This window comes from Acanthisitta chloris, unplaced genomic scaffold (genome assembly GCF_000695815.1).
Source record: "Acanthisitta chloris isolate BGI_N310 unplaced genomic scaffold, ASM69581v1 scaffold2788, whole genome shotgun sequence".
NCBI classification, from domain to species: Eukaryota; Metazoa; Chordata; class Aves; order Passeriformes; family Acanthisittidae; genus Acanthisitta; species Acanthisitta chloris.
In genome coordinates this window covers 29,515-54,517 of record NW_008687428.1, presented here as the reverse complement: position 1 = coordinate 54,517, position 25,003 = coordinate 29,515, and the positions used below count along the sequence as shown (strand labels likewise).

The window sequence follows — 25,003 nt, the reverse complement described above, 5'->3', positions numbered from 1 at the left end:
GCAAAGTGAGGAGCAGGACAGAGCGTGGGAGCTAAATGCAGAACAAATGTAGCCGTGGTGGCGAAGGTGCCGTGTGGGTTTGGGGTGTTGCTAGAGGCAGAAGGGACAAAAGGTTAAAAGGAGACACTTTTAGATGGTGACAACTCTGGGAAGGATGAATGAGACTCCTGGGAAGCTGCACTAGGCCTGAGGGTGAAGATTTCTGCACCCTTCTAGTAGAACATCCAAGTTCTTTCCCCTTAGGACTGTGCTTGGAGGTGGCAGGAAGAGGCTGATCCTGGTTTGGCATTGGCACTGTGCTTGGCATTTGGTGTGGTTTTGGGGACTCTCCTTGCCTGGGAGAGAGAGTTTTACCCCAAAACTTGTAGATCAGGTTCTGGCCAACACTTGGAACAAAGGCACGGTGATGCCAGGGGAAGGGATAGCTGAGGCTGGGACAGAGGAGAGGATAGTGCTGGCTCATATCCCCTGTCACTGGGTTGGCACTAAGGCACAGCCAAGTCCTTAACTTACAGTGGCAGTTGCTGGTGTTGGTGACAGATTGAAGCCAGACACCTCCTGCCCATCCCCATGGCAGCTCTGTGACACCTCTCCATCCCTATGGAAGGTGCCAAGTCTGGCAGCAAGTGCTGCTACTGCTGCTTAGCTTGATCCTGAGGAAAGGGAGGGGTGAAGTCCGCACCAAGGGAAGGGAAATGTCAAACTGATTTGAAACAGGCTCGTTCGCAGCTCTGCCTGGGCAGGAGCTGAGTGCCCTGGAGCTGCATAGCGTGAGACCTGCCTGCTGCCCTCTGTGCTGTGGCATTTGGCTGGGCAGAGCCTCAGGAGCCACAACTGCTGTGTGGGTTTAGGAGCTGCCTGGGCAGTCACTTTGCTTTATGGCTTCTTACAACTTTAACCAGTCCTAACATCCTTTTATGTGTCTCCTGCTTTATGACTGTCTGAGGGAGGAGCAGACAGTGAGTTGTGCTTGTTGGCTGGCAGGGATTTTCCTGCAGGAGCTTGCACTGAAATGGGAGCTGAAGCCCTGAGCTGGCTGGGAGGATGTTGGTGAAGACCACAGCATTGTCACCCCTTGGTCCAGTCCCCTGTTTTGGCCATCTCCAGTGGTGGACAGTGATTTAGTTCTATGCATTGCTCCTTGGCTGGTGTGTGTGCCCAAAGCAGCTCGTGGCATCGAGGGATGCAGTTGTGTGATGTAGGTGCAGGATGTAGGTGGGATGAAGGTGTGTCATGTGCTTCTTGGTGTTATCAGCTGATGGAGACATGTCTGAAACTAAAGGATCTCTTCCCACCAGTGAGGATGGAGCTTCACAGGGAGCTTTGTCCCTGATCCAAAGGGTGTTTGGTGTCTCACAGGTGACCTCCCTGCAGTGGTGGTGTCTCACTGTGGTTGAATGTGTTCCACTGGTGGCTCTGAGGTGGGTGTTAGATGCTGCAGCCTTTTAAACCTTAAACCAAGCCAACAAAAAGAGTTTGGCCACCAGTATCAAGAGCTGAGGTGGAGCAAATCCTCAGCTGATGGGGACCTGGAGGCTGGAAGCAGATTGCCAAAGGGAGGGTATGGATAGCTGTGGCAGAGTGGAGGTGCATGCTGTGCTCCCAGATTGGTGTTCCTCGAGAGGGAGGTGATTTCCAGGCTGGTCACTGTGTCCTTAATAAGAATTGATTGGATTCACTCCCCCAGGACAGGCACTCCCATGTGCTCAGCTCCCGAGGGAGCAGGGCCAGGGAGTGGGAGATTGCAGCTCAATTAGGAAGACAAGTGCTTATTTCTATGAATATTCTCCCAGATCCATTAAAGGCCGGGAGCATTCACTTGGAATGATGGAGGGGGTTTTGTTGGGCTGTTGAAATCGAGCTGGTTTACAACTGTTGACTTTAATAAGCATTTGGGAACCCACTGGGGCTCGGCAGAGCGTGAGAACTGGAGCCGTTTAGCTGCACCCATTAATCTGTGCCTCGTCTGGACGATGCCTCTGCCTGGAATTGCAGCATTCCTCCTGCCCCTGCCACTTGTGCTGCTGGCATGGCTATTCCTGGGTGCTCTTGGAGCCCTTTGGATTCCTACTGAAAGGCTTTATTTTTAGTAAAAACAAAAGGGGGGAAAGTTTTCCATGTAGCTTTCACTCCAGCCAGGAGGGTGAGAAGAAAGAGGCACTGGAATATTACCCAGGAAGGTGGTGGATTCAACATCCCTGGAAAATTTTAAGAGGCATTTGCATCTGGTACTGGAGGATATGATTTAGGGTTTAGGAGTTACAGCAGTGACAGGTTAATGGTTGGATTTGATGGTCTTTGAAGGTCCAACCTTGATGGTTCTATGAGTCTACGCAGGGAAGGTGTCCTGGGTGCAGTGAGCACATGGAGCAGCAATTCCCTGGAGCTGGAGTGGAGCAGAGCAGAGTGCTGGTCCTGGGACCAGCACAGAGGGATGAAAAGATGCACATTTGAACAGTCACAAATTTTGCACAGTGTTTTCTGCTCCAGGGAGCAAATCCAGCTTGGGATGTGGCTTTCCATGGCTGCTGCCCAGCGCATCTCCAGTGTCATTCCAGAGGGATCCTTGGGGCAGGGATGAGCTGGGGGTGTTTGGTCCTACAAGCAGCCAAGGTGGGAGGAGGAAGGTGGGAATGGATGCAGCCCATGAGGACAGAGCCATCCGGGATGTGGCAGTGACTCAGGCAGAGCAGGAGGAGCAGATCCAGAGCTGCACGAGCTGGTCTGCCAAAGGTTGCCTTAACCTCTCATTAAACCTCTTGGTAATCGTCATCTCATCAGCACATGTTTTGACATTTTCATCTATTAAGCACCTCAGGGGATTGAAAGGACTTTGCTCCAAGTCGTTAAGCTTCTGTGCAAGGAGGTGGGAAGTGTGGGAAGGAGGCTGGGCAAGGTGCTGGCACTGGGAGGAGGGTGAGGGTGGCACAGGAGCTACAGGTGATGCTCCCAGGTGAAGAATATGTGTGACATGATGTCCCCAGCTGTGGGTGATGCTCAAGTGAAGGATGCAGGTGACATCCCCAGCCGTGGGTGATGCTCAAGTGAAGGATGCAGGTGACATCCCCAGCCGTGGGTGATGCTCAAGTGAAGGATGCAGGTGACATCCCCAGCCGTGGGTGATGCTCAAGTGAAGGATGCAGGTGACATTCCCAGCCATGGGTGATGTTCAGGTGAAGGATACAGGTGACATCCCCAGCCATGGGTGATGCTCTCAGGTGAAGGATGCTGGTGACATCCCCAGCTGTGGGTGACACTCCTCTCTCCCCTCCTCTGCTCAAGACAAAATTCTAGCAGAAAAAAACTGGTCCTGTAAGGGTGGAGGCGAAAAAATCCTGTTGTGGGTACAACAGGGCTCTCCAGGTTGCCTGTGCATCCTGTTTCCTCTGCAGCCTTGGGGGTATCACAGCCCATCACACTGACACTGCTAAAGGGGGGAGAGTTGGGGTCTCTAATGCCCCTGTGACAGCAGCTCATCTGTCAAAAACTCATTTGGAGTCAGACCCCTGGAGAGGCAGCAGAGACCTGATAACACCCAGTTATCTCTGAGCATCAATTCCGACTTGTCCATCGATGTTTTGTGAGTGGGAACAGCCACAGAGGTGACAAAAGCCAATTAAATAGAGGATTTTCAGCGACTGGAATGAAAATCTGCTGAAAAATGCATGTGGGAGCTCCTCTGCTTTCCTGTGCCCATCAGAGCTCACAGGGCTGCTGCATTAACCATGGCTGAGCAGTGGCCTGAGGAACATTTGTGTGTTGGAAATGAAACATTAAACGTCTGTGATGAGTTCAGGTGCTGTGGGGTGAGGGAGAGCCTGTTCCTGCATGGCTCAGGCACCGCTCTGAGCTTAGTTCTGCTTTACTAGTTTGTGGAAGAAAATTCTTCTTGCAGAGAAGCATTTCCATGCCAAAGGAGGTTTGGGATGTTGGACAGTTACTTTCATTCTTTAAAATCAGCTGGAAGCAGTGACTGTATGAGCTCCTCAGCTCCTCTTTAGCTGTTGCAGCTCCGTGGATGGAAATGATGATTTGCTTCATGTCGTGCTTTGGGGAAAGGGGGAGCAGAGTGGGACAGGGTGAGATGAAGATGGTTTGACTCCTGCAGGGTAAACTAGAAGGAGGCATGAGGAGAATTGCCTCCTGCTTGTCAAATTCCTCTTGGTTTAATGGCCACAAAGCCTTTAGCAAGGCCACAGGCTTCTCTTGGGCTGGTTTTTCCCTCTGTCTCTTGTCTAGAGTCACCTGTGTCACATCCTCCTGAATTTGCCCTCAGGTTGGTGCCCTCCTTGTTTCAAACCCCTTTGACTTGACTGGTTGCACTGGGTTCACTGGTGTGAGGCTCTTTTCAGACAAAGCTCCTGTGGCATTACCTAGCACACCCCAGGGTCAGCATTTGGGGTTTAAAATCCCCTTTTAATGGCACTATAAGTCCACACAGCAGTACTTAGGGACATGGTTTAGTGGTGGCCTTGGCAGTGCTGAGTTAACATTGGACTCAGTGGTCTCAGATGGCTTTTCCCACCTGAATGATTCCATTCTGTCACACATTTGGGTTTCCTTCGTGCCTGCTGTGCTGTTCAGCACTGTGAGCTGAGGATTTCAGCTCTTTGCCCTGCCAGGTGTCTGGTTTGACCCTGTCATCACCAGCCTCTTTGTCATCACCTCCTGCACAGCCTTGATGGGACTCAATACCTGGAAAACTCAAAGCTGCAGCATTAGCTCTTACCTTTAGCTGAGCTGCCTGGGCAGTTCTGAAGCTATTCAAGTGTTTCACCTTCTTTGAGGTTACTTGCACCTCCCACACCTCTGGCACTGCTGGATCAGTGCTCTATTCATGCCCTTAATGGGAAATTTCCCAAGTGCTTTGCAGAGCTGTCCCTGAGGCTGGAGAGGAGCTGTGCCATGCTGGGGCTGTGCTGCAATTCCCTACCCAAAAAGGCATTTTCTTTCCATTTCCACACTCTCTGCCTTCCCTGTGCTTTCCTGCTGTGCCATCCCCATGAATCTTCATTGCATTCTGCCCTCCTAACACCTCTTTTCCCTCTCAAACTTGGGATCCCCTGAGCAGACACTGCAGGGATATGGGTTAGTGGTGGCCTTGGCAGTGCTGAGTTAACTTGGACTCAGTGATCTCAGAGGGTTTTTCTCACCTGGATGATTCCATTCGATCACACATTTGGGTTTCCTTTGTGCCTGTTGTGCCATTCAGCACTGTGAGCTGAGGATACCTGGGACCAGCTGTGCCCCATGTGCCATGCTCACACCTCTACTCGTGTGCTCCTTCGGGGGGTTTTGGTGTAAAATAGCACCAAAATGAGTTTATTTCTCTCATTTCCAGCATTTTGGAAGGATGTCACAGCTCTGCCTGCATCTGCCTGTGCTTCATACCTCCCCATTCCCACCATCCAGCCTCAAATCCTGGGGGAGGAGAAGGGAGGAGTGAATAATTCATAGTGCAAATAATAATCCATGAGGCTGTAAAATGCAAATGAATCATTTAGATGTTGTGTTTGTGTTCTGATGAAAGGTTTTTTGGTGAGGGTGGTAATTAGGAGGCCTCATTAGTTGGCTGTTCTGCAGGGCTGCAGAGGAGGCACAAACCAAGCTGAAATGCTGCTTGGCCAAGGCCACTTTGGCACAGCTCCTGGTGGGGTTGGAATCTCCATGGACAGGTTGGATGTGTGTCCCTTCAGTCAGGCCTGGGGGTTGTCCAGCCTGGAGAAGAGAAGCTCCAAGGAGACCTCAGAGCCCTTTCCAGTGCCTAAAGAGGCTCCAAGAAAGCTGCAGAGGGACCTGGGACAAGGGATGGAGGGACAGGACAAGGGGGAATGGCTTCAAACTGGAAAAGGGGAGATTTGGGTGGGATATTGGGAAGGAATTCTTCCCTGTGAGGGTGGGAGGCACTGGAATGGGTTTCTCAGGGGATGTCCTATACCTGGGAGTGTTCCAGGCCAGGTTGGATAGGGCTTGGAGCAACCTGGGCTGGTGGGAAGTGTCCCTTCCATGGCAGGGGGTGGGATGAGATGAGCTTTAAGGTCTTTCCAACCCAAACCACTCTGTGATTCTCATAGAATGAAAAAAAGCCTTTCTAAACTGCCTTTTACCTCCTCCTTGCTGATGCTGTGCTGGTGCTATCACACTTAGAAATACAAAACTCCCTGAAATGTGGTAATCTTTGAGCTTTCCTGTGCAGGAATGGCAAAATGCTGTTTCCTAGAGGGAGCTGGAATCGAATCCCGAGGGAAAATCCTCTGAACATTGGCGACAGGAATGTGCTTAAACTCTTAGAGAAATACAAACCTCATTATAGCAAGATTAATTTCCCACTAGCAACTTAACAGCTCTTCAAAGAGCAGCTGAATAATTGATGACATGTTGGCATCTGTAGTACCTTCCTGGAGGAAGCGTGTTCATTTGCTGAGCTAAGGGAATGAGCTCCAGCAATTCCCCAGGAGCTGAGAGTGTCACCCCCAGCTCTGCTGGAGGCCTTGGAGGTCCCAACCCTGCTCAGGGGGTCTCAGCACTAGGGGATGTGCAGTGTTGGACATTGCTCAGGAGGGTTTGGGCAGTGCTGCTGAGCTCAGCAGTGTTGGCTTTGGTCAGAGGATGCTTTGGGAGTGAACCTGTGAGTGTATCTGTGCTGTACCCACAGTCCTGTCCTGCTCTGGGACACCCTTAGCTCATGCCAAGGGTTTCTCAGCATCTCACACTCTCTTTCCTCACAAAGAAAGGCATTTACTGCTCTTAAATCCAGGATTCCTTCTATTTCTTCCTAGCTGTGCAGGCACAGAGCTGTGCTGCCCTCACCTGCCACAGCAATCCCATGGTCCCAGGGGGTTTTGTAGGCAGAAGGTATTGATAACTCCTGTTTTTCCTTTAATTTTTGCCTTCCCTCCAAGCTCAGTGTGTGATTTTAACTGTGTGATTTGTGAGTTGCTTCTCATTTTTCCTCCTCCTCCTCCTCCTTCCTTGCCATGCTGCATCCCAGAGGAGTTTCCTGCGAGGGGATTTTTTAGGCAAGTTTCTTACAAGGATATTTTTTAGGCAAGTTTCTTACAAGGGTGTTTTTTAGGGAAAGCCAGCCCTGAGTGGGTGCTGGGTGGGCTGTGCTGCCAACTGCATCCTCCCAAGGAGTGGGAGGCATTGGGATAAACTAAGGGATAACAAGGAGTGTGTTCCCCTCTCACTGCCATCCTTGTACATCAGGAGAAGGGGAAAAATCAAGCCTAAATGCTCTGATCTCTGTGGCATTGCTGCCTGCTAAACATATGTGTGTGCTGGTGATCCCAGACAAGGGATCTGCAATGTCCTTTTCTTTATCCCTGATCTCCTCCTTATGTGGTGACAACCTGATTTGGAGAGATAAGTGGATTTTGTTTAGTGGATTCTTTTCCTGTAGGGCATTTCCTCTCTCCACTGCTGTTTCCCTGCTCTTTATGGCAGATAAGACTCATAATAACCAGAGCTGATTTACTCCCTGCTGGGATTTATTGAGACCCTGAGTGGTGTCTCCTATATATCACTTGGATTTTCAGGGAATCCGAAGGGCTTTCATTATCCCTTGGATTTGTGACCAGGCCTGTTCTGAGGAGTACAAGAGGCTTCCCAAGGTGACTGTGGAGCTTATTCCATGCTCCAAACAGAGCTGGTGAGGGTAGGAGCCCACCACGCACTATAGGTTTGCCAGAGGGTTTTCCTGGCTGCTGATCCATAGGGAGGGCTGTGATCCTGCCTGGCTCCAGGAGCTGCCCTGAATAGGATTTAAACCCCATCCTGCTTGATTTTTCCTGGTTCTTCCAGCTTGCCAAGCTCAACAGGCTCAGGAGGAAGGTGATGTGGGAGAGGTGTGGGCTGGAATCAGCCAGCTAGCTAGTTGATGCTTTGAACTTCAGGCTGATGTGGCATTTGCAGCTGGAAGTGCTGAGGTGCAGCCCTGCTGTGTGAGCATGGATGTGATGCTGCTCCAGGCAAGGCTGTAGCCACTGATCCTTGGAATATAGATATTGGAGGGCACAGGAGCAGAGAAATACCATTCAGTGCTGTGGGCAGCAGCAGGAGGTGAGCTCAGGCCAGGGAAGTGGGAAAACCTGGATTCCAGACCAGGGAAAGTAAAGCGTCTTCCTAGGTAAGTTCAATCCCTCTTGGTTTCTTAGTTTCTGTGTGGTTTGGGGGTTTTCTCCCCTCTGATCAAACACATCCACATTATTGGTGGATTTTACACATAATCCTCATCTGGGTCCTTGGTGCCAGGGCTGGTTTGGATCTGGCAGCACAGAGCTGCATCCAGGTGCCCCAGGACTGTCCCATGGGAGCTGCTTTGATGGCAGCACCTCATCCTGCCTGAGCAAACCTTCCTCTTCTCCCTGCCAAGGAGAAGAGCTCCCTGGAAAATCCAGCACTAGGCACTTCTTGGGCTATTCCAAAGGCAGGACATCCTTCTGGAGCCTAGAGCTCCAGGGGGATGCACCATCTCAGGAGTGCTGAGATGAGGACTGGAGTGCTGTGACATCTCCAGGAACATCCCAGCAAGGAGTGGGAGAACACAGAGCTCTCCCTGCTGAGGCAGAGCAGATGGAGCAGTTCTGGGCCTCATCCCAAAGCCCATCCCAAGCCATTCTTGTGGATTAGAGCAGACAGAACATTGTCGCTGGCACCAGTGGCCCATATTGGCTCCAGGAGACAGAACATGCTGTGCTGGTTGCAGCTTTGCTGCTGTGGCACTGAAGGGACGTTAGAGTAGAGCTAAACCCAAGCTGTGACAGCAGGATCCACATATCCCAGTGCTCTCCCTGTGCTGGGGGGACTGGGAGCCTCAGGCCGAGCATGAAGGTGTTGGAGGTGTTCTGGGAGCAGAGTGTCTCTCACTTTGCTCTCTTGGCTGATGTTCTCTTTCCAGCTTTTCATGTGCTGTGGAACTCTCTCCTCAGCTGCTCCACTCAGTGCTGCAGCTGTTGGGTCATGTTGAGCACAGTGTCACCTCTGCCTGCCTTGACATGGCTCTGTGCCCATCGAGCTTTGTCCTGCTCCTCTTCCTATGTCCTTCCCTTTGCACCAACCCCTTCTTGCTGTGATGTTCCCTCTTGGCTTTCCCATTCCCAATGCTATGCCAACCCTCCTGGGGATGATCCTGGAGCACCTGGACTCTGCGCTGCCAGATCCCAGCCAGCCCTGACACCAAAGACCTGGATGAGGGTAATGTCTAAAATCCACAGATTACTTTAGGAATGGGAGATTTACCCAAGTGATGTTCCTGCTTTGGAAGCTTTCTGGGCTCAGAGTAATCACAGAATCATCAAGGTTGGAAGAGACCTTCAAGATTGAGCCCAACATCAACTCAGCACCACCATCAGCACCTCTAAACCCCCAAGTGCCACGTCCAGACACCTCTTGAACACTTCCAGAGAGGACAATTCTGGAAGTTGCAGGGCAGGGAAAATGGGTTCTCCTTGGCTTTGGAGCTAGTGGGTGGTCCCAGGTGCTATGAAGATGCTCTGGTTTAGGTCAGGTATGGATAGCAGCTCTGGCATGCACAGAGATCTCTCGTGGATATCATGGATATGAAGCTTCTTGCCCTTGCCAGTGCAGCCTGCAGGCTGCCAACCCCATCCATGATAGCCTGGCATTAGAGGAGTGGCTGCAGTGACCCTCGAGCATAGTCATTGCTTTCAGTTTGAGGGGTTCTTTCCCTGGAAAAGAAGCAGGGAGGAGATGCCTGTGAGAGGAGCAGTGAGGCTGAGAGTGCAGAGCTGAGCCCTGAGTTAGCTCAGGATTAGGCTGATCCCTGGGTAATGCCTCAGCAGGATAAAGTGTCTTGAATTGTAAAGCCAAGGAAGCCCAGGAGAGGCAAATCCCTTGGTTTAGGTTAAATTGAAGCATTTTCCTGACAGTGCTTGAGATTGGGCATTTTTTCTTCTCTTTGTTCTGCAAAGAGCTCTGAGTGAACTCCTGGCCTAGTGCCTTCTCCAGCAGCTCTGCATCTAACAGAGCTGTGTGGAGCCTCTCCAGCCCCATCACTGTTTGTAGGAGGGGCTGACACTGCTCCAGCTGCTGTTTTTTCCAAGGAAAAACCCTCTCGGACATGGAAAAGGTTCCTGTGGGGCATGGATGCTTCCCTTCTGCTCTCACATCCCAAGCTGTTGGGCTTTGGCTTGGCAGAGGGGTGACCCATGGGGAATCCTTTAGTCACTCAGGGTTGCCTAGGAATGGTTTAGATGGGATATTGGGAAGGAATTCTTGGCTCAGAGGATGGGGAGACACTGGCACAAGTTGCTCAGAGAAGCTGTGGCTGCTCCATCCCTGGGAGTGTTTCAGGCCATGTTGGATGGGGCTTGGAGCAACCTGGGCTAGTGGAAGGTGTCCCTGCCCATGGCAGGGGGTGGGATGGGATGAGCTTTAAGATCCTTCCAACCCAAGCCATTCCAGGATTCTGAGCATCCTGCAAACAGGACTTCAAGGGGTGTTGAGGGGTTGCTGGGCAGAGAGGTGAGGTTACCTTTCCTCACAGCATCCCTCCTGCTGCTGCCTCCAGGCTCACTTTGCACATTCCCACTGGTCCTGCACCCCTTTCCCTGTTGCAGTCTCCCCATTGATGTGCTGTCCTTTCCCACCCAACCCATTCCATGATCCTATGACTCTGCTCCTGTCTGCCTGTGCTCACAGTGATGCTAAGAACCAGAAGCTCCATAGTGCTGTTTATTTTTCCAGCTGCTGCCTGAGCCTGCAGCATCAGAGCTGCTCTCCCATTCCCATCTCCATGACCTAATGTCCCAGACAGCCATTTCCCAGAGCCTCTGGCTCAATGTGTATCTAAGTGGTTGACACAGAAGCATTAACCTTTCCCTTTTTTTATGTCTTTTCCCACCTGAAGAAGTCAATTGGACTATTTATAATGTGAGCAAGTGCAGCACCCCCAGGAGAGGGCTGAGCTGGGAGTGAGGGCAAAGCTGGCAGAAAGCTCCCTCTGTTTGCTGTCCATGCTCACCCAGCTCCCAGCTGGATGATTTTGGGGCAGTGTGAGCACTTTGCATGAGCATGTGAACCTCCCCAGGTCTGGTGTGTGCCCCACGTGTCTCAGTCCTCTACCTGTTTCACTCCATGGAATTACCACCCAGTTGTGGGATTTTAGGGACAATGAGGTGTCTCCTTGCCCCGTGACCCTGTACCTAGGGCTGATTGCTGCTCTGCCTTTCCCTGTCTCCATGCTGAGCCTTGGGTCAAGGCTCTGAGCTATTGAGTTCATGCTCAGCCTGGACTGGAGGATGCAAATGCCCTGATTACCCCAGTTAGTGCTGCTTTTTATGGTGTGTTTCCAAGGCAACTGGGAACTCAGAAGACCACAAACACACACAGAGTCCTCTTCAGCTGAGACCTCATCCTCTGCTGCACAGGTAAACACTCCCAGTGGCATTTTCCACCTGTTTGATGCTCACCTGAGCAGTCCCCACTGGCCCCTGGGCCAGGTCATCCCTTCCTTGAGGGCTGTAAAACCTCTCCAGGTGCACAACCAGGTTTGATTTGGTCCTCTGAATGTTCCCCAGACACTTTGCTTAGAGGGGAGTGATGCTATGAGGCTACAAAAGCAGGAAAATAGGGATTTTAAAGCAAGGAGAAAAAATGAGCAGTGGTTTGGGGCTTTCTGGAAATCAGATTGTTTGCTGAGAGGGAGGAGGGAGCTGTGCCAGAGGTGGGAGGGTGGGAGAAGTTTGAGTAGGGAAGAATGGAGGAGGAAAGAATGAGGCAAGGACCCCCAGGAGCTGCACAGAGGAGGCAGCAGTGGATCACAGGGCTCTGCACCCTCTTGGGAAGGCTCCTTGGCTGTTTTCTTTGGGATTTATGGGAACAACTAACCTAAAATTATATGATTAACTGTGATTTACAATAACCTGCAATTTCCTTGTGGAGTTTGGGGTTTGTTCTGCTCTGGAGACTGTACAGGTGTTGTGCTGGTTTGGGGCACAGAGCTGAAGTATTGCTGGGAGCCTGATCCTGCTCTATCCTTGCTCCCAGGGGATTTCTGGGAGAAGCTGAGGTTTGGTCCCTCTGCAATTCCCCATGGTACCAGTTCTGCAGTGAGATTTGCTGAGCCTGAGTGTTTTTGCACAGACTTTGGTGCTTTGCACTGCTTTGCTCCTTGTTAAAATCCCATCTGAGCTGGTGAGAATTGGGATCTTTCCCCCTCTGGTGCACTCACCCATCTAGGAGCCTCTCCCTTCTGTGTTGGCTTCCCAAGAAACAGCAGGTCTGGGTTCAGAGTGGGGAATCCCTGGGCAGGGAGGCACTGAGCTGGGATTCAATGCACTTGGATTAAAACAGCAAGATAACAACCTGGCCTGGAATTCTGCTTCCAGCTCTGATGGAGTACAGGAGTAGGGATGTTCTCAGGGATGTTGTAGTGTTTCACCTTACTGGTTTTTTTCTCTTCCTATTTCAGAGGGTTTGGCAGTGGGAGTTGGATTTGGGGCCATTGGAAAATCGGCATCTGCGACCTTCCAAAGTGCCAGGTAAGCCACAATGTCACTCCTGCTCTGTTTGCAGCAGCTTCTGGATGTGCCTCTGCCTCCTGGAGCTTGTGTGTCCCGTGCCGGGGGGTTGGAGATATGTTGATTGACTGAAACTTGCCTGGAAGCACAAGTGTGGGCAGAGGGAGAAATTCCTGGTGCTGGTGCCTTTTCCTCGTGGTTGTGCTTGTCAGAGGTGAGAGATTTCTTGTAATCTCAATGGTTTCTGCAGTGGCTCTGTGTTTCTGCCTCGCTGGGATCAGTGAATCCCTTGGACAGGAGGCAGCTGTGTACCCCAGGGGGTGCTGCTGGGGCTGAATAGGTGCCCACAGGGATTTTGGGGTACTGAGCTGCACCAGGAGGCACTGACAGCCTTCCCCAGCACTGCTCACTGCCCAGGGGTTTGCAAGCATCACACTGGGGTTAAATCCTCTCCCTTATCCCCACTAAACATCCCTGGGGGTGCTGCCAGGTTAGCTCAACACTGGTAGCTGGTTCTCTTTGGGGATTTCTTCCACCCTGGGGATCAGACTGAAGCTGGAGACAGGGAATTCAGGTGGGAGGGTGAAATCTTAGGCTAAATCCCATTCCTTGGGATCAGTGGTAGAGGCTCACAGGATCTGGGACACTCTCCTCTCCCCAGTGCCCCTTCCCAGTGTCTCCATGGCTCCCTGTAGGGATGCTCTCATCCTGCTCCTCCTCCTCCTCTTCCTCCTCCTCCTCCTCTTCCTCCTCCTCTTCCTCCTCCTCCTCCTCCTGTCACACCTGAGCTGGGAGCAGCCGTGGCTGTGCCCCTCATGGAGCAGTCAGGCTTCCTGGCACAGCCCCCCTTGAAATCAATGCCAAGATTTTCCATAAAAGCAGCATCCCCAATGGGCAGGAGCAGCTGCTGGAGCTGCTGGAAAGCATGTGGTGGCTTTGTTATCCATCCCTGCCAAGAAGGACCACTGGGTTGTGGAATTGGTGGCAATAAAAGGCTCTCACTCCTCTTGGCATCCCTGTGCTCTGCCTCCAGCCTCTTCAGCAGCTGCTTTGGGCAGTGCCAGCCTTGTCCCTTGTGCTACCAGGCAAACCCTGTTGTGCTTCTCTTCGGGACTGGTGTGAACACAGAGGGTTAATCCAACTCCTCCCAACTGTGATGTTCTGGATGTGTTTTCACACCCTGGTGAGAGCTGGAACTGGGCTGACTGGGGGCATGGCTGAAGAAAGGGGAGAAAGGAAGGAGCGTGGTGTAAAGCCACAGCTCCAGAGGCTTTGGAATAGCTGCTGAGGCTTTGGAAGAGCTGTTGGCACCTCTCGGTGGCTGCATGGCAAACGGCACCTTCCTGCCGAGGCTCCCGAGGTGCTTTTCCTTTGCCAGTTGGATTTCACACCTGGATTTTGCCCCATTTTTCACCCTTCATTTCCCAGTCCCAGCTGTGGTTTCTGTGCCCTGGGGATATGTGGTGTGTTCAGGCTGTGATGAACCAGCTCAGCCCTTAAGGCTCACGGGTTAAAGTGCTGCTACAGCTCAGTCTCCTTGTTGCTGAAAAGATTAGGTTTAGTTTGGATGTTGGGGAGAAATTCTTCCTTGTGAGGATGGGGAGGCACTGGCACAGGTTGTCCAGAGCAGTTGTGGCTGCTCCATCCCTGGGAGTGTTGCAGGTTAGGTTGGATGGGACTTGGAGCACCCTGGGCTGGTGGAAGGTGTCCCTGGCCAGGTCAGGGAGTGGAATTCCCTCTCTCAGAGATCAGCTTTAAGGTCCCTCCCAACGCAAACCATTCCATGATTCTGCTGGAGGATCTGTGGGGTCCCAGGGCTGGTTTTGGACCCCTCCAAGCTGTCCAGCCCCTTCTCTGTCGAGACACAATCTGTGCTCACGAGGACCCTGCAAAGACACAACCCAAAACGATGCCCTGTCCCATCCCTGGCTGATGGGGGACCCTGGGCTGGCCCCAAACACTGACTACAACAGATCCCAGGGAGAAAAGCAGGATACTCCAGCTCTAGCCACGGCATTTCTGTAACCTTTTGAAAGAAAAGCCTCTCCATAAAGCCTGCAGAGGAGGTGCTGGAACAAAAGGAGGTTTTTCCCCCTCAGCTGCTCGGGAGAAGCTGAGAAGCAGCTGGTTCTTTCTCTGTATTTACAACAGCATTAATCATGTTAGATGAAAGGTGGCATCTGTACCATGAAAATACCAATGCAAATGCAGTCAGCTGCAAAAGGAGACAAAATAACTTCATTGCCATCAATTTGTCTGTCACTGTCATCCACAGCAGCCCCAAAATCATTCGCTGTAACTACACTGCCGTGAAACCCTGTGGAAATATCCCTGGGAGTTTTAGGGGGTTAATCTGTGTTCTGCAGGCTTGAAAAATAGCAGTGGGATTATACATAATGTGAGAGAGCTAACTCTTAGCACATCCAGAGAGGAGTTGCTCCTTGGCCATGGCTCTGAGAGGACAGAACAGTCGTGATCTCTCTCACACTCATGAGTCTGAACGAGCATTTCAGTGAAGAGCTGTGGGACTCAGTTTACCTCCTCCATTCCACTTCTCCTTCCCTCTGGCTGTGAGTAACTGTTGACGAGCTGGAGCCAGGCTGAGCTGCCCCTGGGGAAGGCTCATTCCTTCAAACCTGGAGTCGTGCAAAAGCATTTTGAACACTCCGACGCGCTCAGAGCAAAGGATGGATGTGAGCAATGGATGTGAGCACCTGGGGGTGTTCCCAGTGGCTGGGAGATGTTGTCAGGGTTGGCTGTGACTTGCTCACACTGTCAGAGCACTGTCCTCACTGTCTGGTGCTGGATGGATAAGCATTGCCTGGTCCTTATCTCATCCACCCCATGCCATGGGTAGGGACACCTCCCACTAGCCCACGTTGCTCTAAGCCCCATCCAACCTGGCCTGGAACACTCCCAGGGATGGAGCAGCCACAGCTTCTCTGGGCAACCTGTGCCAGTGCCTCAGCACCCTCACAGGGGAGTATTTCTTCCTAATACATTGTTTGGATGAGGTTCCCAACACCTTGCAGGGATCCCATGAGGCTTTTCCAAGGCTGAGGACTTTCCCCTGTGCTGGTGGTCAGTGGTTAGACCAGGGCAATGGTTGGACTTGATGATCAAGTTCAGAGGAAGGTGACTAAATGCTCCAAGGACTGCAGCAGCTCTGCTCTTGAGAGAGCTGGGGGTGTTCAGCCTGGAGAAGAGAAGGCTCTGGGGAGACCTTAAAGCCTCTTCCAGTGCCTAAAGGGGCTCCAAGAGAGGATTTGCAAGGCTGCTGTGAGCAGAGCAGTGCCGGTGCAGCCGCAGAGCTGCTGCTCAGGGAGGCACCCCAGGAGCCAAGAAATGATGATTATGAAGCAAGGTGGGACCTCACCTTTTACATCACCTGCTGCTTTGGCATCACCTCTGCCTTCCTGAGACTCTCTGGCTCTGGGAGGGTCCTGCCCATCCCTTGGTGCTTGCAGCATCCTGAGCTCCTCCTTCCTTCCCATCTCGCAGCTCATCCCGGTGCTGCTGCCAGCCCTGCTCATGCTCCTTCATCCTCCCCATTTCCTGGAGCATCCCAGCTCATCCCGGCTCTGGTTCCAGCCCTGCCCACGCTCCCTCATCCTCCCCATTTCCCAGCGCATCCCAGCTGATCCCAGCACTGCTGCCAGCCCTGCCTGCCTTCTCCATTCTCCCTATCTCCTGGAGCATCCCGGCAGTGCTGCCAGCCCTGCCCATGCTTCTCCATCCTCCCCATTTCCCAGAGCATCCCAGCTGATCACAGCACTGCTGCCAGCCCTGCCTGAGTCCCTGCATCCTCCCCATCTCCCGGAGCATCCCAGCACTGCTGCCAGCCCTGCCTGAGTCCCTGCATCCTCCCCATCTCCCGGAGCATCCCAGCACTGCTGCCAGCCCTGCCTGAGTCCCTGCATCCTCCCCATCTCCCGGAGCATCCCAGCACTGCTGCCAGCCCTGCCTGAGTCCCTGCATCCTCCCCATCTCCCGGAGCATCCCAGCACTGCTGCCAGCCCTGCCTGAGTCCCTGCATCCTCCCCATCTCCCGGAGCATCCCAGCACTGCTGCCAGCCCTGCCTGAGTCCCTGCATCCTCCCCATCTCCCGGAGCATCCCAGCACTGCTGCCAGCCCTGCCTGAGTCCCTGCATCCTCCCCATCTCCCGGAGCATCCCAGCACTGCTGCCAGCCCTGCCTGCGTCCCTGCATCCTCCGTATCTCCCGGAGCATCCCAGTTCATCCCAGCACTGCTGCCCGCCCTGCCTGCATCCCTCCGCGTTTCTTTGCTGCCACCGGGTGTGCAGGCTCCGTTCCTGCGAGCTCGCGGCTCCTCTGGGATCTGGCCCTTGGGATCACAGCCCTCACCTTGCCAGGCTTTTCGTTTGTGGATTGTGGTGTGTGTGGAACCCACTTGGTTGGGGTGAATTCCATGTGGAGCCCAGAGAGGTTGTGATCTCCCCACGTGGGAGAGTTCCAGGTCAGGTTGGATGGGGCTCTGGGCTAGTGGAAGGTGTCCCTGCCCGTGGCAGGGAGTGGGATGGGATGAGCTTTAAGGTCCTTCCAACCCAAAGCATTCCATGGTTGTATGATTTTGCCTGTCAGGGAATGTGTTTCTGTGCCAGTTGGGTCTCAGCACTGGGATTGGATCTTGGCTATTGGTGCTCCTTCAGCTGAGCAGTGACTCCAGCCTGTTTGGGATGGTGATGTAGATTTATGGAACTTCAGATGGGGCATAGAAACAACTTACTATCTGCTTTTGAGGTGTTTTCCATGAGGGGCTGAGTCACTGCTCATCCTCAGGCAGGAGCATCCCTCCCTGCTGTGGGACTGCAGCTCTCCTGCCTTGTCTTTGCAAGGATAAAAGTATTGGGAGGTTCCACAGCTCAGGACAGAACTGCTGTGATGGCAGAGGAGGAACCAGACCCAGAGCAAGTGTGTGCCTGGGGAGGAGCAGCAATGCCCATGCAGAGGGGCAGTGCCAGTGTGGCGTGTGTATCCCCAGCAGGGGAAGGTCCTCTCCAGATGTGAGCAGGGAGGCATGAGCCTCTCCTGGCTTTCTTCCAGGCAGGAAGGTAAAGAGAAGGGCAGCCATGGCTTAAAAAAGCTGTTCTACCTCCCCCTCTTTGCATGCTATAAGAGGGGGAGGAAACCCTCCCTGACTCGTGTGGCTGAGTTAACAGGAACCAGATGGGTCTGGAGCTGCTCAGATCACAACAGGCTGGATTTGTGCATCCCTTGGCTGCTCTGGGGGTGCAGAGTGGGCAGGGAGCAGGCAGTGGGGCAGGAAGGGCTGTTTGATGCACTGTCAGTGACTTCTGATGCTCTGTCAGTGACTTCCCTGGGGCTGGATGCAGGAGGAGAGGGACCAGGATAGGTCCCTGCTGCTCTGGCCCTGCTCTGCACATCTCGTGTTGGGTAGTTTTTCCTCTCTCCAGGTCCCTGCAGTGTCTTTGAGATGCTGAAAGCAGCCACCAGTGATCCCTGGGGTACCCTTGAGCCCCTCAGCCCATGGACTGGGATGCTGGGCAGCTCTCAGGTGGAGACAGGGCTGGCAGGTCCCTTCCCTCAGCACCACGTCCTATCCCAGTCCCTATCCCAGTCCCATCCCAGGCTGCTGCTCCTCTCCCAGCTGACACTAGGTGGTAACATCCATGTTCCTACCAGCCTCTTCTCCCCGGTTTGGGGCTGATTTCTGGTCTGACATCACTGTCACACAAAGCCTGGAGCTAATAGGATTCCCAGATGTGGCTTTTTCCCTGGCAAAGCTAGAGCTGCTCTGCCCGAAGCAAGAGAAGGTTCAAAGTGGAGCCAATATGGAGTTAAATGCCATAAATTACTTGGAGCAGATGATATATATATAAAGGACTGGAAGTTTGGAATATAAAGTGAAGTGTTTAGTTAAGCCATGGGTGGTCTGGGCTCAGGTCCTCATCGGATCCTGTGGATACAGATAATTTAGGGAGGTTATAAGTGGTGAAGGCAAATTCTTGGCACAGCTCTGCCCTAGGATGGAGCTGAGTTCATGGGCTGGGGGGTGAGGGGTGTTGGTTGCTGCCTTTGCTTTAAAGCAGAGGGATTTGGGGGGCTTTGCCTGGGAGCTGTTCTTGGGGTCCATGTGGATCCCCTTTGGCAGCTGGAGGCTGAGCTGGAGGCAGGGGAGCCTCTTGGGACCCCACTGTGGGTGTCACCCCCTCAGCACCCTTTTTTCCTGGGCACAGCACTGCAGGGCTGGGACCTCCCAGGTGAGGTGGCACCTGGTGAGCTCTTCTGCCCTAAACCCTGAGCTCCTTGGGGCAGGGATGGAGCTCTTTTCCCCTTCAGCAGCCCAAAGAGTTTGCTGCACCCTCTTCTGCCAGCTGCAGCTTGGGTTGGGTCCAGGGGCTGATCCTGGCTCACAGGGAGGAGGAAAATTGAGTTTGTGGGAGTAATATTTAACTTGGGGTTGCCCAGCTTGACCTGCTCTTGGTGCTGATGGATTGGTGCACTGCCCCATTCCCTTCCCAGCTCCCATCCTCATCCCACCTGCCCCACTATCCCCCCAGTGCCATCTCCTCCCCAGGGAGCTGGGAGGGAGTGGGCAAGTGATGTAAACAGATATATTTTCTCCCCCCCACTCCTGATGATGCTGGTGATATTTCCTTCCCCCACAGCACAATGGTTCCCATTCATCCACCCTTTTGCTGGGAATGTTGGCCTTGTTTTGCTCTGTTGTGCCCACAGATTGTTTCCTGTTCAGCTCTGGTGAAACAGAGAGAAAAGAGGTTTGGAGTTGACAGCAGACTTTGAGTATGGCTTGGAAAATATTATTTCATGGGCCAGCCTTGTGCCTCCCACGCTGTGTCTCTCAGGCTGGGGGGGGGGAAGGGCTTGATTAATGTGGGGAGATTGAAACCAGGCAAAAATGTTATACTGTGTTTGCTTTGAATGAATGGAAATCATTGTGGGCTGGGAGACAGCAGAAGACACAGTGGGTTGTTCTCTCCTTCACACATGTGATCTCGTCTCTGGCTTATGAATAGCTCCACAGTGGAGCTGAGAAAGAGGAAGGAGCAAAGTGTGGGGTTGAATCCTGACCTCTGGCACAGCCCAGAAACACCTCCTGGAAAAAAAAACCCACCCAGGGCTGAGGCAAGGTGGGGCTGCAGGGGATTTCCACCTCTCCCAGCTCCCAGCCAGGAGGGGAGCACAACAAAGCCCAGAGCTGCCCCTGGTTACAAAACAAAGCTGGGGGAAGGTGCCTATTAAGCACCTTTTAATTAGCCTGGCCTGGAGGTGAATGTTTATTACTGAGAGTTAATGAGGTTCCTCCAGGGCTGTTCTGTGGGAAGGGTGGGGATGGCATCAAGGTGTGTTAGAGCACGAAGTAGCCTGGAAGGGTTTGGTGAGCCATAAAGCTCCTCAGCTGCTCTGTCCCTCATCGGGGTTGAGCCTCAGCAGTGATGGATGAAGACATGGAGAGGAGGAAGAGAAGGAAAGGAGAGGAAAGATGCCAGTGGTGACAGCATCTTCCCACTAGGAACCTCCATGTCCCAGTCCCATGTCCAAATGTGCTTTAAGAGAGGAAATGCACAGTTCAGGCAGAAGAGAAAGGTGTCAGTGCCCTATGGAATGATGCTGGAGGAATGTTTGGGGAGGACTCTCCACTGTCATTGCTGAGAGAGCCAGGGCAGCATGTTGTGTTCCTCCTGCCAAAGCTTCTTTGCCCATCAGCAGAGAGTATTTTGTTGTAAAGAGGTGTTACAGCTCTTCAGGGATGTTAGGAGAAGGAATCAGGTGCCTGAGAAGGAAGGTGAGGTGGGTTTGAACTGCTTCCTACCCCTGGAGATGTTTGCAGGGCTCTGCAAGTGAGCTCACATCTCTGAGAGTCAGGACAGGAGTTTGAGCTCTCCTGAAATCCAGAGACCTAAATCCAAGGCACCCAAACCATTCTGGAACTCTATGATTGATGGACAGCTCAGCTTTCCCCTCTTGGAGCAACCTGGGCTAGTGGAAGGTGTCCCTGCCCATGGCAGGGGATGGTATGTGCCCACCCTTGACCTTGGTCCCCATTCCCATGAGATGAACTCTCCAGAACCTCACCACAAATCTCTCTTCTGCCCAGCTTTGGTCTGCAAAGTGTCCAGTTCCTGTTCCCCTTAAAGAAAGAGGACAAGGAAGAAAAGCAGAGCCATCCAAAGCCATTACCCCTGATTTCCTTCCTCAGGTGATGCCAAACAAAGCTCCTCTGAGCACCAGGATGTCAGTGCAGCCCCAGTGGCTGTTCTCTCCCCAGCAGCCTGGTTTAAAAATGCAGCCTGGGAGAGGGGAAGCAATTTGGTTGCAGACATCGTGGCAGCTCCCAGGGTGATAATGGGCCTTTTTAGAGCTCCAGCTGTTAGCAAATGGGTTGGTTCCAGGTTTGGAGGCTCATAAAGGAGCTGCTCTGGTGCTTTCAGGTTCCCCTGGTGCACTTTAAGAGTGATGTGGAAGGAGAGGGAAGAGGAGAAACCATTTCAGTGCTTTTCCTTTTGCTCTCAGCTGATGATCCCCAGCAGGATACAAACAGGGACACATGGGGGTTGTGTGGGAGCCCTTTGGTGCCTCATGGGTGAGGTGGCTGTGGATGCTGAGCTCCATCTCCTTGTCCTGAAGCCACTTGGGAGAGGATGAGTGAGATAACTCTGTGTCTTTGTCTATATGATATCAAATCATGGAATAGTTTGGGTTGGAAGAACCTTGAAGCCCATCCAGTTCCACCCCCTGCCATGGGCAGGGACACCTTCCACTAGCCCAGGTTGCTCCAAGCTCTGTCCAACTTTGACCACCTCCACGAGTGGAGCAGCCATAGCTTCTCTGGGCAACCTGTGCCAGTGTCTCAGCCTCCTCCCAGCCAAGAATTCCTCCCAATATCCAATCTAAACCCACTCTCTGTCAGTCTGAACCCATTCCCCTTGTCCTGTCACTCCAGTTCCTGATGAACATTCCCTCTCCAGCTTCCTTGTAGCCCCTTCAGCTACTGGAAGGTGCTGTGAAGTTTTCACCCAAACTTCTTGTGTTCTGGGCTTTGATTCCCTGCAGGTGCTTTCCAGCCTTTAGCAGGGAGGAAGAACAGTGTCTTTATTCCCCACACTCATCCTCCTTCCCTTGTCTTTGCTGTGTGGGATACCTGGGCCTGTGTGTGCTGGTGGATCTGGAGGACAAGATTCTGTCTGTAAGGAATTTGAGGTGTAAAAACCACCCCCAAAGCCATCCCCTCCATTCCAGCTTGTTATTTACACTGAGATTTCCATGACATATGAACTGATTTTCGATGTGAAATGAACTTGCAGTTGGGGGATTCCTACAAAAAGGAGAGAATTGGCCTTTTTTGCTTGAAGCCATAAAGATTAATTGAGAGTTTTTATATGTGGACTATTCTCCCAGCTCTGCTCTCAGACCACCCAGATTCTCTGTGTGTTTCGATCTAATAACAGAAATATTTTAATAACCTTGAGAGGTTCTGTCTCTCCCTCCAGCTCCAGCCCTGCCCCAGATCAATGCAGCCACATCCTTAAATCCTGCTTTGTTCAGGGCTGTGCCTGTCTGAATATGGAAAACTGTACATTATTTGCAGCCTGATGCTGTTTAAAATAGAATTAATGAGGTTTCACATGAGGTTTGTCTTTAAAATGGGTGTGTAGGGTCTTAACTGGAACCTCCTGGTGATGGTTGGGGTTGGAAGGTGCTGCCTGGGGAAGGATGTTCCTGGTTTCTGCTGGAAAATGGAGCAATTCCTGCCAGGATCCAGTTCTGATGAGATGTGAGCTCTCCCCATCACCACACACTCCTTTTGGTGGTTATAACTCTTCTCTTGTGGCAGTTTGGGGGTTTGTGTGGTGCCTCAGAGCTGGAGGTCTGCAGGGCTTGGGGTGGTCCCTAATGATGCTTTTCCCTCTGGAAAAGGAATGATGTTGGGAATAACAGCAGTGATGGGAGTCCTGCAGCTCTGTAGCCTTTTTCTCCTGGGGCTCAGTCACCCTCTGCAGCCAGAGCATCATCTCACCTCGGGCTGGGAGTGCCCACTGGGAGTTCTTTTGCCTGTGGTGTTACTGCTGCTAGACCTGGGAGTATTTGGGTCTTGTGTTGATCCCTTTCCTTGGCCATGGACTTAATTCCAGCAAACACAGTGGGGAAGTGATGCTGAGAATGGGCAGTGATGCTTTCAGTGCCAGGGATAGGGGAGTTGGCTTCAGACTGACAGAGAGTAGGTAAGGATTGGGTATGGGGAAGGAATTCCTCCCTATGAGGGTGCTGAGGCACTGGCACATGTTGCCCAGAGTGAAGCTGTGACTGCTTCATTCCCTGGAAGTGTTCCAGGCCAGGTTGGGTGGGGCTTGGAGCAAAATGGACTGGTGGAAAGTGTCCCTGCCCATGGCAGGGAGTGGAATTTAGTTCATTAAGGTCCTTTCCAATCCCAACCATTCCAGGTTTTTATTATTTACAAGTGTCTGTGAAGGTTTTATCTAGTTAGACCATAACTGTGATCAGAAATTTGTGTGATAGCTCCTGCTCTTTGCTGTGTGCTGTGAGAACAAGCAGCAGGACAAGGGAATTCCTCGTGGATTCCATCTCCTGCCAAGGTAGTTTTTCAAGGAACAGCTTCAGGCTCAGTCAGTCTCCTTCTGGTTCTGCAGGTAGCAGCCCTGGAGAGCTGGAGCCTGGTGAGGCTTGTCTGACCCTGGCCAGACCCTGTGCTCACAGGTCAAGGTCACACTCTTACCCAGCAGCAGGAGAGGGTGATGAAGCTCCCTGAGCCTTTCCTGCTGCTCAGCAAGGTCAAAGCATGGCAAAAGGAAAGTGTGGAGCTCATGAAACGTGTCTTTGTGCTTCCCAGCTCGAGGGAGAAGTGAACTTTTCCCCTGTGCGTGAGTCTGACTCATAAATCAAACAGTTGCATAAAGAACCAAGCAGATAAGGAGAAAGATTTTCAAACTCCAGAGGGAGAAATAGGCCCAGGACAATGGGAACTGTCCCTGGGATCTGGAGGTGGATCCATGCCTGTCCTAACAGGGAATGACCTCAGGTTTCTACCTCCTATCACCCATCCTAGTCTAGAGAAAGAGTTGGAACTTGCTCTTACTCTGGAAGGAGGTGTCCAGACCTGTGTCCTCTTGGATGGACCAGGTGGGAGTTGGTCTCTTCTCCTAGGTAACAAGTGACTGGACAAGAGGAAATGGTCTCTAGTTTTGACCAGGGAAGGTTTAGATTGGATATTAGGGGAAATTTCTTCATGGAAATGTTTGTCTAGCCCTGGCACAGCTGCCCAGGGCAGTGGTGGAGTCACCATCCCTGGAGGAGTTTGACAGCCACGTGTATGTGGCACTTGGGGACATGGTTGGACTCCATGATATTAAGGGTCTTTTCCAACCTAAATGATTCTGTGTTTCTATGTTCCTGGGATGGTTTTCTCCTCAAAAGCAATGTCTGTGGAAGGTGAGGACTGAGGTACACAGAGCAGCTACCCCTGGTGATGTACTTTGTGTGGAGGGTGATGGTGATGGAACAGATGAGGGAGGTGATGGAACAGATGAGGGAGGTGATGGAACAGATGAGGGAGGTGATGGCCAGGGGAGCACCAGGGCAGAATCTGACCCAGCTCAGGCTGGGTGAGGCCTCTCATCCCTGAGACCCATGTGAGAGCACTGAGCTGAGGGTTGTTGGAGAGGGGAGGTGGTGGTAGCCCCATCCTGGGCTGGATTTGTGTTGGGAAAGCTGGAGAATTCTATGCTCTGCAGCTGAAGTTCCCATCCTGGCTGCTGCCCTTGAAGGGGAGAGCAGGTTTTACAGCTCTGAACTAAGCTCACACACCTTTGGGAGAAATGAAGGGTAAAATTTCCTAAACCTGTAAATGTTTACAGTGTGTGGATGAGGAGGGGGAGGTGGGGCTGGCAGGGGGCCAGGCAGCAGATGTGACACAGCTCCCAGCCCCAGGGACTGCATGGAAGAGGGTGGGAAGAGGGATGGAAGTGGCTTCTGAGGAGCAGCACTGGAAGGGACAAGTATTGGGAGAGCAGGTGTTGTTCCACTGGGATGTGAGTCTCCAGCAGAGACTCAACAGGAGCGTCTTCTGTTGGAGATGGAAGTAATTTTTCCATTTGAGGGTGGTAAGACACTGGCACAGGTTGCCCAGGGAGGCTGTGGCTGCCCCAACCCTGGCAGTGTTCAAAGCCAGGTTGGATAAAGCCTTGAGCAACCTGCTCTGGTGGGAGGTGTCCCTGTCCAGGGCACAGGGTTGGCACTAAGCTCCATTCCAAACCCTTAACATAATTTCAGATGGGTCAGGCTGCTGCTCAGGGTGGAAATATGGCCCAGAGGACACCAGGAAGGCTGTGGATGCTGCAGGGAGATTGTGGATGCCTCAGGGAGGTTGTGAATGCCCCAAGGGTTGGGACTAAATGATCTCTAAGGTCCATTCCAATCCCTTAACATACTATGATGCTCTGGATGGGTCAGGCTGCTGCTCAGGTTAGGAGAGTGACCCAGGGGACACCAGCTGTGGATA

At 52.4% G+C, this 25,003-nt stretch overlaps 1 protein-coding gene across 1 annotated transcript in view; it reads left to right on the top strand.

Moving 5' to 3' along the window:
* The window catches only part of SLC39A11 (solute carrier family 39, member 11), a gene marked incomplete at its 5' end in the record, with an annotated part of 36,568 nt that overhangs the window by 5,675 nt on the left and 5,890 nt on the right, over nucleotides 1–25,003 (top strand). Inside the window, one exon of the mRNA XM_009080573.1 lies at nucleotides 12,434–12,503. Coding sequence (XP_009078821.1) covers nucleotides 12,434–12,503 — 70 coding nt within the window. The remainder of the gene's footprint in view (nucleotides 1–12,433; nucleotides 12,504–25,003) is intronic.